Raw genomic sequence first — 12,846 nt, 5'->3', positions numbered from 1 at the left:
GATTTGATTTTTTTCAACAAATTCCTTAGCCTAACAAGTATAATTTCCCCCAAAACTTGTTGTGAATTAATAAAAATGTCAGGCTGGAGAATTGAGCCCACTGAATAAAAATGACTGTGTTGCTGAGAAGCTAAGTTTTATTATTATTATTATAAATATAATTATAGGTAAATTGAGACCATTTTTGATCCATGGCAAACATACACTTCCTGTGTGTATAGCACACAGATAACACACAATGTATTCCACACTTGAACAAATGCTTTTTAAAACTTTGAAAGTTAATATATTAGCTTATTAAAATTTGAGTATAATACATGTTTTTGGTCACGAGCTCTGAGTTTCTTCTCATGGCCCACAAGACAGTCAGCTCCATGTCACTATTTTCCTTTTCTACAGCAGTGATATACAGTTTATCACACACTTTTAAAATAAGACTGTATTGTATATAACTATGTGATGTCATGAGCCTACATTACCAAAAATATATATAAAAGTACATATAAAGAATATGTAATTATGCCTTGACTCTATCCATCAATGATTTGAAGCAGGTAATAAATTTGCTTTTAAATGCTATTTACAACATGGACTCTTGAATGATATGTGAATTTGAAAATGAAAAACATATTTTCCAGACTCAAAATGTTGATGTCCTAATGTTATTTATTTAAAAAACTGATTTCCAAGTGGGCAACCCTACCTTAGAAAAAGTCAGATTCAAGGGTTGTGCTATAAAATAGCTTGTTTCCCATAGTCATTCTGAATGCTATAAAAAAGATGGTACTTGGATTTTTTTCTACACTGACTACAATCCAAGTTATTAAAGTTTAAAACTATATGAAAGCCTTTATGAGGATCCTGAATTGTATTTCTCATTAAAGAAAAGAAATGGCTCAGTGAGTCATGTCTCTAGATTTCTGTAGAAGAGAAAGCAGAAGGCCGTTGTCAGTCATCTTGAAAGTTAAAACTCAGCACTTAATGTGAATTTAGATGAGTTTAGGAGAGTTTTACGGGCTTCTGTTCCTCTGAGCATCCTAAGGGCAGTGAGAACAGACTTCTGATCTTCCAAACAAAAATCATTATCAAATGGATTTATTAAAGAGCTATGCAGAACAAACTGGAGTCATGTGTGTGTAGCTACAGTTGGCTTCCATGGGAATTATAAATGGCTCTAACACAGGGCACTTTCAGTTGATTCAGAGTAAAACAATATAAGGCTTGTAACACATGTACAGAAAACTAAAATCAATGTGAAGAATCTCCGTGTGAGTTCTTTATGTTTGCTTGTAAAATTGATGTAATTTGTTTCTTTTTTAACACTCTTTTTAAAAACTCCAGCATTTTCATATAAAAGAAAAAGAGAAATTATAGGCTCTTGGCAAATACCTGTGAACAAAAGAATGAAGAAAAGTGATCGGGCCACTTCTGCAGTAGCTTTCCATCAGAGATAATGTCTTATCTTGAAGCTAGTGCACCTATTTTTAAAGTTCATTTAATTTCTTACACACATGATTTATTTGCATATTGACATAAAAGCTGCCTTCATCATCCATGCCATTATCAATTGGACAAAAAAAATCCATCAAGCACCCACAGGATGCAGAGATCTGTCTTTGAAATGGTGGCATGGTGTTAATCTGTCCTAAAACTAGGAATAAGTTTTTTGAAAGAAGCTATAGTACATTGAGGGATTCCCTGTGGCTCAGTGGTAAAGAATCTGCCTGCCAAAGCAGAAGATGAGGGTTTGATCCCTGGGTCGAGAAGATCCCCTGGAGAAGGAAATGGCAACCCACTTCAGTATCCTTGCCTGGGAAATCCCATGGACAGAGGAGCCTGGCGGGTTGCAGTCCATGGGGTCACCAAAAGAGTCAGACATGAGTTAGCAACTAAACAACAACAACAGTACCTTGAGAAAGAAGTATTATGATTTTTCTGTGAGGGAAAGTTGCTAAATACTGCAGCAAACTTCTCAGAGAAGCCGCAAAATCACCTCTGAAGGTTTTAAGCAACAATTCCCTGAAGCTAGAACTTACGGGACCAGCAATGTAAAAATTTCACAATTCTAACATACATCTATCTATGACTGTGAAGATGTGCCTCAGATTTATACATCTAATTAGGCTTAATCTTGAAAATACAAAATGAAAAAATCTAGAATGTGTTTTCAAATAATCTGAAATAGCAATCCTATGACAGTTATAAAAACTACCACAGTTTTAAACACCACAGCTTGCATGACTTCACAACACAGTCATCTCCAAATACGTCATCCAAAACTCTGGGCAGGAGCTTCTTTCATAAATTCCTCAAGGACAGCTACCACATTTTTGGCTTCCGGCATTTCTTCGTGTTCCACTTTAACAATCTTCAAAAGGATATCTCCACTACCACAGTTCTTTAGGAACATGTAACATTTAAACAAAGCATAATGATTCATTTCTGCCTGCCGGATAAATCTCTTCAAATTATTTGTGTCTTGTATGGCCTAGAAAAAGATTACCCAGTTAAGTATGTGTTCAGTGAGATAATAATGAAGCTTGCAAAAGATCTCCTATCCAGCTGAGAACTCAACTATATGTTAATGAAATGTTTGCCTTTTATTTCAAATATTTTAATTGCTAATATGCTTTGCCCTTGATAGAACAAAATCTTTTACATAAAGTAAAAATACAAATCTCCTAAATAAGGTGACAACATGCCTCCCCAACAAAATTCTGAACCTTTAGGCGTGGAACTACGTTTTTTGTGCTTCCCAACTAAGATATGCCATAAATTATAAGACTGAAGTCCCTAAAATATAAGTAAGCATTCAATTCAATTTATTGGAAATGCAATGATACATACAGAGGCCACTGAAAAATATAAATGAATGCCTTCTGAAGATTCTAGCTCTTGTTTGTTTTTCAAAAATTAGAACATTATTTTAATTATTATGAATAAGGCTTACAGTGCAAAAACACAGAATAATGCAAATTTATGTTTAAGACTTGGACTTTACTTGACAATTCATCAAAAAATATAAAGATACTGTTTATATATAAAGAATGACAAGTGATACCTTTCATTAGTATTGCCTTTACTATAGTGGATACATTTGCTCCATCAAAATGTCTTTCTGTTTATTTGCTAATAGTAAACGAACATGAAAAAATGTTCAGCCTGAATAATAATTAAAGACAGATTTGAATAGCTATGGAGTGCCAATATTAAAGTAATAAAAATAAATAAGACTGATAAAAAACTGTTATATTAGGTTCTGCATAGAAAACCCATACACATTGCTGAACATTCTGTAATTTGTTCCCATTTTTTTTTTGAAGTGCAAGCTCGCAATCTGTAATAGAAACCAAAGCATTCAAACCCTTTGACTTGGTAATCCCACTTTTGGGAATATACATTAAGGTAATAATCCAAATGAAAAAAATACCATCTAGCAATGCTCCTTCTGGGCATTTCTCTGAAGAAAACCAAAGCACCTACTCAGAAAGATATCTGCAGTGCCGTGTTCCCTGAAGCATCACCAACAACAGCCAAGACATGGAAGAAACCCAAGTGTGAGCTGATGGGTGAGTGGACAGAGAAACTGCGGTAAATACACACAGCGGGATACCACTCAGTCAGTGAAAAGGATGAACTCTGCAACAAGGGCTTCATGCCAAGTGAAACGGATTCAACAGAGAAAGACGAATACCACATGATCTCTTCTACATGTGGAATCCAAATATATATATATATATATATATATTTATGTATATATTAAAAAAACAACTCATGGACTCAAGAGTACAGACTGGGGCCACCAGAGGCAGCAGACAGGGAGTGGGAGAAATGAGGGGACTGTTCTGGTTTTGGTTGAAATAAACTGAAATTTTTATATACAAATAAAATTTGTGATACACCATTGTCACCTGTCAGACTAGCAAAGATGAAAAGTTTAGATACCCAGTGGTGTCTGGGTTTGGGGAAGCTGGCACTTTCAATGCTGTTGGTATAAATGGAAATTGAGGATTATAGTTTTGAAAGTGTCCTAGTTAACAGACATAGCTGTGAAGCAGATTTGTTTCCTGGTCACTGGTACTAACTAAACTTTAAGACAAAGACTATATATGGCACTTGGCACACAGCCAATTAGTTACCTTTAGTTTAAAGTTCTCCAGGACTTGTCGAAAAAGAAAAGGGTTACCTCCTTCGGCACCATTCATGAAAGCCTGCATCCAATCCTCACAAAAGCGGTTGCTCCCTATAAAATAGTTTAGAAAAATGAATAAAAGTAAAATCATAAGACATTTATTCTGCCTTTCTTTGTATTTTCTTTTTTAAATTGAGGTATAATTGAACCATATAACATTAGTTTCAAGCGCACAGCACAAGGACTCAATATTTGTATAGATCACAATGTTCTGTCCTCATTTATAAAACGCTTACAATGAATTATTTAAGACTTCTGTATCGGTCTAAAAAAACCTTAACTCACCACCTGGCTAAGAAATACCAAAATGGTCGTGGCTTCCACGTGTGTCTTCCCAGCTGCATCCCCCTATTTTCCCATCAGAAAGGATTATCACGCCCATGTCTTTCTTTAAACTTTTGCCACATACTTTATCTCTAAGCCCTATATAGTATTAAAAAATTTGCATATGTTAAAACTGTACTTTTCTTTAATGGCTCTTTCACTATATAGTATGTTTGGATGCTATATGGAGAGATATAGCTCTAGTTCACTCATTGTCACAGCTGTATAGTATTCCATTGTATAACAGCTTATCAGTTCTCCTGTTGACAGACACTTGAGTTGCTTTCAGTTCTTTACTATTGCAAACAGTGCCCTTATGGACATCTTGTATTTGTCTCCTTGTGTACATACATAAGAGTTTCTCTATATACCTAGGAGTAGAATTGCTAGACATGTCATGATTTCCATGTTTCTAGAAATGCTACTGTTTTTGGTGATCTGGGGACAAACATGTAAAACTGCACGAGGCAGGGAGGATAACTTTGCGTCATTTGTTCTCAGGCTGTTCCCAGGGTTGCGGCTCACCTGCATTGTGGAACTGAGGCTGGGAGCTGCTGCAGTCGATGATCACAGACTTATGCTGCTCCTCCGTCATGGCCATGCACAACGACGTCATGGTGCCTTCGTGAATGAGGCCTTGGAGACTAGCCACGCTCAGAAACCTGCCACACACACAAAATCTTTTTCCACAAACTATATTACAGGATGGGAGGGAGAAAGCAAATTCATTCTGCATTGCGTGGTAGGGGAGTTAAAAACAGAAATATCAGACTGCCTGTGGAAAAGGTTCTCTCTTTGCAAAACTGTTCTTTACCTGTGAATGTCTCTCTTTGTTTTTTCATCTGATCCTTTAACCTCAACAGGAGTATAACTCAGAGCCTATGAGAGAAAAACAATGCCCAGCTGATACACGTATGCCAATTTTCCTTGCAGAGTAGCTAGTGACTGAACGTCACCTCCCCCAATAAGCACCGCACCAGACCATGTTTGCTGGGCACCGCCCCAGAGCTCTCCAGAGCTGTGTTCAGCTGCTCACTGACGGTCGGGAACCTAGCCTTACCACCTGGGCTTGAGAGGCTGTCCAGCCTCAGCTGCATCCACCCACACATGAAAAATGAAAAACCTAGCCATTTACTCGATATTTTAGTGAATATTTTATTTGGACATTTTTATATAGTTAAAAATTACTTTGGATTTCCGTTTTCCTTCTCAAATTGTTTTAGAAATCACATCTCTCCCATATCACTTCAAAAAGTAATTATTTTAGAGAGTTCCCTGGTAGTCTAGTGGTTAGGATTCAACACTTTGACTGCTGTGGCCCGGGATCAATCCCTGGTTAGGGAACCGAGTTTCTATAAGCCGTATGGCACAGCCAAAAAGAAAAAGAAAAAGTGATTAAAATGTTTTATTGTATTAGAAGATAGTATTCGCAACTCTGCCTTCGTAGTATAACTTTCTGAATCTGTGTAAATAGAGTGCAGTGTATCCTTATTGCAAGCATAATCTCAATGAATATTCAGAGGGCAGGTAGAAGTAATAAATAATATTCAGAGAAAATAAGTATGTCTTTAAATAAACCAAACTCTGCCAAAGTGATCCTCAATAAAGGAAATACTTTCGTTTGGGCAATACTTACAGCATGTAGCAGAAAGGTGAGCTTCTCCTGAAAGAGATGGACCACCCTTTGGATGGGGCAAACAACATCTGCAAACCAGCTGCTCAGGTAAGACTGGATGTGGTTCTCCCCACTGCTTTCCTAGATTAAGAGAGAATGTCATTTGCTTTGATCTAAGCCCTCACCTTAATTAATGGACTTAACATTTTCTTCATGATACTCTTGACAGTGAAAAGAAACGGGGACTGACAACCTCCTTCTTTTTTAAGCTAATGCCACCAATTAAAACAAAAGGAATTGTAGGAATTTCCTGGCAGTTCAGTGGTTAGGACTCTGCCCTTCACTGCCAGGCGCCTGGGTTAAATCCCTGGTTGGGGAACCAAGATCCCACAAGCAGAGAAGTACAGCCAAAAAACAAAAAAAGGAATTGTGATATAACTTTGCTGGGCTTGTTAGGCAGAGAGGGGATTAATTCAGTACTGCATTAAAAAAAAACAAAGACATGCATTATATAAAATGAAGAGACTGACTTAATAGGGTTCCATGCTATTTCTTCACTGAAAGGAGTTAGGGCATTTACATGTCCATCTCCTCCCACTGTGCTGTGAACTCCAGGAAATACTCTCTTAATAATCCTTATCTCCAAAAATTAATGAATAAAACTTCTTTCATTTAAGGGGAGGGAAAAAAAATCCTCACCCCCAACTCCCAAGCATCTGGTACAGTTTCTGAAACACCCATGGATGAGCTTATAAAGTGCCTGTTGAACCACTGAGGAAAGCAGACAGCTCACTAACACTTGAAAGTGAACAGGGGAGGACACAGGCCAGCACATCAAAGTGCTCAAGCCCGCCCCGCTGTGGTCAGACACACTGCCGGGGACCCATCCAGCTTCCTCGGCTCTGCTGCTCCCTAGGGGCTGGTGGGAGCGCCCCATCCTGGGAGAGCAGCTACCCTAGACGCGCTCGTATCCCCGGCTCACTCCGAGGCTATCACTCCCCTCTGTGCTGCACTGTAAGCACATGCACGACAAGCAAAAGGAATTATTACCACCTGTAATGGGTAGAAAATTTATGAGTTATGACTTAACTCCCACAAACCAAATGCATAGTATCTAAAAGGTATGGATAAACGAATCGATATGGATGTATCTAATTCACAAAAGATCGATTACTGAAAAACGGGATGTTTCTAAATATCTTTGAGGTTGAGTTCAAGGACAGTCATCCCGTTGCACAGCATGTCTCCGGTGCCAGCAGCTTCGCAGGCCATTAGTTCTGCCCAGAGTATAAATCTTACGTGTCTAGAAATCAGGAAAGGAGCATCTTCTTCCTTGCTTGGCATGTTACCATACACCTTTGAATTTAATGGGTTGAATTTTTCATAGATACAAAACATCACAAGCAGTCTTGTGAAACTTAGAGGACTGTGTTCCCTGCTCCTCTTAACAAGCACTTTCCTACTAGCCCACAAAGTAGCACATTTTCAGAATTTAAGTGTCTGTGCCCACTTGGATGATTTGATAAGAACAGCAGTCACATAATGTTAGTCATTTGGGTCTTTAAAAATATTAATGCAAAAAATAAAAAAATAAAAATATTAATGCAATCATCTTACCTCACAGTTCATGTTATTTTTCAGCCCTTGAATGTACTTATCCAATTCAAGCCTGAAAGTATGTTCTTAAGGAAGTGATAAAGGGTGAATCAAGACAGGGTTTTATCTCTCAAAGGGTATTAGGAAAATCTCTTAAATGACTGTTAGTTAAAACAAGCCAAGTCATGGGAATTTCTTGGCAGGCCAGTGGTTAGTACTTCATGCTCTCACCACCCGAGGGCTCAGTTTCAATCCCTGGTAGGGGAACTAAGATCACACAAGCTGAGTGGCCAAAAATAAATAAATTCATGATAAAACAAGTGAAGACAAACTGGTCATGTGAAGGTATGAAATTGAAGTTCATGCATAAGAGGTAGAAAGGCTTTTTGGAGGTTGGCAGTGATAATACTCTACTTGCTTGCCAGCATTTCCTTCCTGATATCCTCAAAGATCAAAGAAAGGATATAGCTCAAGTCCTTTTTCAGACCCTCCTAAAAAACAGACCACATACTCTGAAGACTTCTGCTCAGAGTCCATTGATGCTGTTTGGGGAAGCGGTTTTTCTTGTTGGAAAAGGCAGTAATAACAACCGACTCGGCAACCTGGAATTCTAGAAAAGAAAGAAAAAGCTAAAATGCATTTTTTGATAACTCATTCATGTAGTTTTGTAGGCTCCTCTGAGCCCTGGTCATCCTGATCTGGCAATATCGTTAGACTGCTTTGTAGTTCAGAAGCTCCCAGACTTCTCCTTGGTTTACTGATAACAACAGAGGAAAGTGAACATACATCATAATGGGCTTTAGCTAAAGCAGCACCTAACAAACACGGAATTTCTTTGAATTCTTCTGTCTTATGTGAAAAATTCATACAAATTTCACTCTTGTTCACAGTTTACCCATGTTGACATGGTTTACCTGTGTTTTCCCTCCCATAAACATACATGAATCACTGAAGCGCCAGGAAGATGAGAAGTGTTGACCCTGTGGTCTTACCTTTGGGATGTGGCCTCATACTCCTGAAGGGACTTGATGCCAATATCATGGTCTGAAGTGAACTACAGTCACGGGGTGTAATGGAAAGATGGCTGGAATTCAACCAAGGACACCTATATTTAAGCCTGAACTCCATCAGTGTGACCGGCCTTAGGACCTTAACTTCTCTGAGTTTATTTCCTCATCTGAAATAGGAAGTAAGAGTCTCTGCTTTATCACCCCTTTGTAAGGAGAAAGGCATTGAAGCTTGTGAAAGCACTTCACAACTGTACACTGTACAATTTCAGTTTTGGTAATAAGCTCTTTTCTCCCAAGTACAAGACTAAATATGTACCCTTAGGAGGAAGGGTCTCTGCCATTCAGTTAATTCCATTCCTCAAAAGTGTGTGTGTGTGTTTGTGTGAGGCCCAGGGCTCAGCTGCCAGGAGACAAAGATGATCTTTGCAGGTCTAGCCAGAGCTGATCTTTTGGAGTTTCTCATCGCTTCCCATATTAGCTCAGAAATAAAATCTCAGGACACAGCACATTTTACACTTACCTCAGCTCTACAGCTGCAACATTACCCAGCCCTTCAAAGACTGCTCCCTTAGAAAGACGCTTCGCAATGAAACTGCGTAGTTCTGGTTCCACTTCAGATGGTAGACTAGTATCTACCAAGGAGAGGCTTGACAAATGAAAGACACACGTTCCTTAGCAGTGGACTCTGCATTTATACCCCGTAAGTCAGACACAACATTGCTAAAAGCCCTCACTAAGGACTCAGCAGAGTTTTCCATTTGACTCCTGTTGGTGAGGCTTCTAGGGATGTATGTCACCAAGTACAATCTGCCTCATCCGTTTAAAGTGGTCCTATCTTTCTAGCTCATTCTCTTTAGTATTATGACTCCAGTAGGACCACCCCCCCAAACCCACGGACCTTCCCTCTTTTTCACAGTAACCTCAAGTTTCTCATCCTCACCTCCCTTCTTGCCCAGCTTAAATTCCGTGGTCAGTCATTATGATCACCGCCCCGCATACATTTTCATTCAACCCCTTTGTTTTCACCTCCTGGTATCTGCTTAGCAAACCTTCAGCCCTGGTTAGTCCAGTTCTCTACCTAGCCTGCACCTGCACCCATGCAGCTGAATGTGGCCGGACAAAACCCCACAACCACAGCGGCTAGTCTCATTTTAAATGAACGACTACTAGCCACCAGTGGGCCCTTACCGCTGCCCAGCTCTCATGCCATTTCCTGGTTCACTCTCTTCTACATCACTGTTTCATGCCTCCTCTCCTTTCCTCAAGCCTCCCACTACCCACTGCCCATGAATAAACACACCAGCTCAGTGATTATTTATAACCTAAACACAAACATTTCAGTTTGGTTGAGATTAGTATATGAACAGAAACTGTAATTTGAATATGTAAGATTTTCCATCCCCAAATTTCCCAACAGAGAATATGAACCCAATATGCCTCACATCTTTGGTTCCATATTAAGGAAAATTCCAAACACTGAAAAGTAGAAAGAATAGTATAATGAACCCACATGTACCTACCACCCAGTTTTGACAATGATCAGCTTATGGGGGAAGAAAGGGATAAACTGGGAGACTGGGATTGACACATACACTCTACTATATATAAAATAGAGAACTAACGAGGACCTACGTACAGCGCTACTCCGTAATGGCCTATATGGGAGAAGAATCTAAAAAAGAGTGGATGTGTGTATCTGCATAACTGAGCCACTTCGTTGTACACCTGAAACTAATACAACATTGTAAATCAATTATAGTCCAATAAAAATTATAAAAATCTTCGTTTTCATCTGCACTCCCCATGTTGTCCATACCCTCTACCTCCCAGACTTATTTTGGGCTTTTTTGTTTTTAAACTTTTTATTTTGTATTGGGGTATAACCGATTAACAAACACTATTGTGATAGCTTCAGGTGAACCACAAAGGGACTCAGCCACACACATACATGTATCCATTCGCCCCCAAACTCCCCTCCTGTCCAGGCTGCCACATAACATTGAGCAGAGTTAAAAAAAAAAAAAAAAAAAAAACATTGAGCAGAGTTCCATGTGCTCTACAGTAGGTTCTTGTCAGTTAAACATTTTAAATATAGCAGTGATTACATGTCCATCCCAAACTCCCTAATTATCCCTTCCCCCAGTCCTTCCCCTCTGGTGAACTATAAGTTTGTTCTCTTAAGTCCCAGACTTATTTTGAAGCAAGTTCCAGGCATCATATTATTTCATCCCTAAACATCTCATTACATATCTCTAAAAAATGAAGATTTAAAAAATATATATGTATGTATCTATAACCACAATACTGTTACAGCACCTGAAAAATTTCTTAAATCATCCATCATCCAGCCTCTCAGTGAACATAATATTTTTGTACTATACCCTACTTTGCATCAAGTGTTGAGGTTCATTCATTCCTTCCCTTAGTAAATATATATTAAACGTCGACCCTATGCCAAGTACCTATCACTCAAGGTTCTAGGCACGGAGACATCAAAGAACAAAAGACAGCAATCATTGCTGGCTTGGGGTTTACATTGCAGTATGCAGCAGCAGAGCTATGAAAGGGTATTCAATGCGGGGGGGTGTGTAGGGAGAGGAGGATTTTAAATTTCTTGATACTCATATGATATTGAATATTTACTGGAGTTCAATCAAGAAACTCAGAATAACTGGCTAATCAACATGGTGCTAATCACCAGGGTATGTGGATCTGCCCCAGCCTTGAATAAATGAATAAAGGAAAATAAGATGAGGTTCCTAGGGGTGAAGTGGGCTTGATGGTCTCATTCAGGGAAAGCTGAGGGCAGATAAGGTACCCACTGACATCTGCATGCCAGAGATGCCCTTAAGAGAAAAGTACATACACGGCTTATGGCCAAGCTGTTTTTACCTGAAATCATCACCAGAGGGAGTTTCTGCATTTGTGCCACCTGGGCTTCCATCATCGCTGTCCGCTCGCTGCTGTGCCAATCTGCTCGCCACAAAACCAATTCAGTTATGAACTATGGGCTCTAAGTCCAGCGGAGTATGTCCTCCCTCCCCCAGCAAGCAAGGAAGGGGGCAAACAGTCCACTAAAAATGCTGCAAGGTAGAAATGCTTGAACCCCGTCCTCCTCCGCCTAGCTTCAGTGACAGGGAAAACCCATAAAACAGCCACTTAATGCTAGAAGAAATCCTAAATTAAATATCAAGAAATGTCAAGGAAATTTTCTCTTAAATACACACTTTACAGGGAATTCCCGGGCGGTCCACATAGGACTAGGCACTTTCGCTGCGGGGGGAACTAAGATCCCACAAGCAGCCCAAACAAAAACAAAAACAGACTTTACAGGGCCAAAAGAGCCCCAGGAAGTCGGCTCGGGCGGAGGGAAAAGAGGCAGCAAGGACAGACGGTAACCAGAAGATGGGGGTAGGGAAGGGGGGTGGGGACGGAGGAAAACGGGGAGACAATGACAGGAAGGACAGGGGGGATGGGGATTGACTTTATTGACCGTGCGAAGCACTGCGCTAAACAAAAGGCAGAGGTGACAGGAAGGGGCTGAGAAGATGTCAAGGACACAGCGCTGAGGCATGGGAGGATCAGGCGCAAAAGTCCAGGATTGGGGGCCGGGAAGTACGGCGTGAGGCGAGGAGGGCCCTGAGGGCCAGAGACCTTGGCTGGGAGGGGAGAAGACGGCGTTTGGGAGCCGCCAAGCTGCGGAACCCGGAGTGGGCTGCGGGGCCGGGCGGCGGGGCCGGGGCGGGGCCACAAGGGCGCCCGGGCGCTGCACCTGCTTCCGCGGTAGCTGTAGAGACAGTAGTGGCTGCTGGGCGGCGGGTCGAGTCTCCGCTCCTCGGCGGAGCCGCCCTCTTCGCTGCTCTCTAGCTCCTTTTCATCCCCATCCAGCGATTCCTGCAAGGAGGGGAGCATCGCGGCGGCCTCTGAGCGGCCCTGCGTTCCCGCCAAACCGCTCCCCCGCTGCCGTACAGTCCTCTGTGGCTGGGCTCGTCCGGCTCCCCGTCCTCGCGCATCTGCGTTCCGCTGGTTTCCCGGGCTCTTGGTCGAAAAAGCTGGAATGCCTCGATTTTTCTGTCTTCTTTTTCTCACATCATTCAGGTCTGCGCAGA

General features: G+C 40.7%; 1 protein-coding gene across 1 annotated transcript; it reads right to left on the bottom strand.

The window, feature by feature from the left end:
• Positions 1-263: 263 nt before the first annotated feature.
• On the bottom strand, positions 264-12,846 carry C5H17orf75 (chromosome 5 C17orf75 homolog). The gene is made up of 10 exons (XM_061142823.1): positions 12,510-12,846; positions 11,630-11,710; positions 9,258-9,383; positions 8,194-8,337; positions 7,749-7,806; positions 6,153-6,272; positions 5,331-5,395; positions 5,042-5,178; positions 4,140-4,243; positions 264-2,488 (listed from the first exon to the last, which is right to left on the bottom strand). The coding sequence occupies exons 1-10, from the start codon at positions 12,647-12,649 to the stop codon at positions 2,270-2,272; spliced, it is 1,194 nt and encodes a 397-aa protein (XP_060998806.1). The 5' UTR covers positions 12,650-12,846; the 3' UTR covers positions 264-2,269.

The sequence above is a fragment of the Dama dama genome, chromosome 5 (genome assembly GCF_033118175.1).
Source record: "Dama dama isolate Ldn47 chromosome 5, ASM3311817v1, whole genome shotgun sequence".
Lineage (NCBI taxonomy): Eukaryota > Metazoa > Chordata > Mammalia > Artiodactyla > Cervidae > Dama > Dama dama.
The sequence above is the reverse complement of the archived record's forward strand: the minus strand, read 5'-3'. Positions and strand labels throughout refer to the sequence as shown.

Excerpts from the sequence above, each read along its gene's own strand:
- C5H17orf75 (XM_061142823.1), bottom strand. The coding sequence starts at position 12,649 with ATGCTCCCCTCCTTGCAGGAATCGCTGGATGGGGATGAAAAGGAGCTA. Across the intron at positions 9,384-11,629 it reads CCCTCTGGTGATGATTTCAG|CCTCTCCTTGGTAGATACTA; the intron begins GTAAAAACAGCT and ends TCATTTGTCAAG. Across the intron at positions 8,338-9,257 it reads GTTGCAGCTGTAGAGCTGAG|AATTCCAGGTTGCCGAGTCG; the intron begins GTAAGTGTAAAA and ends TTTCTTTTCTAG.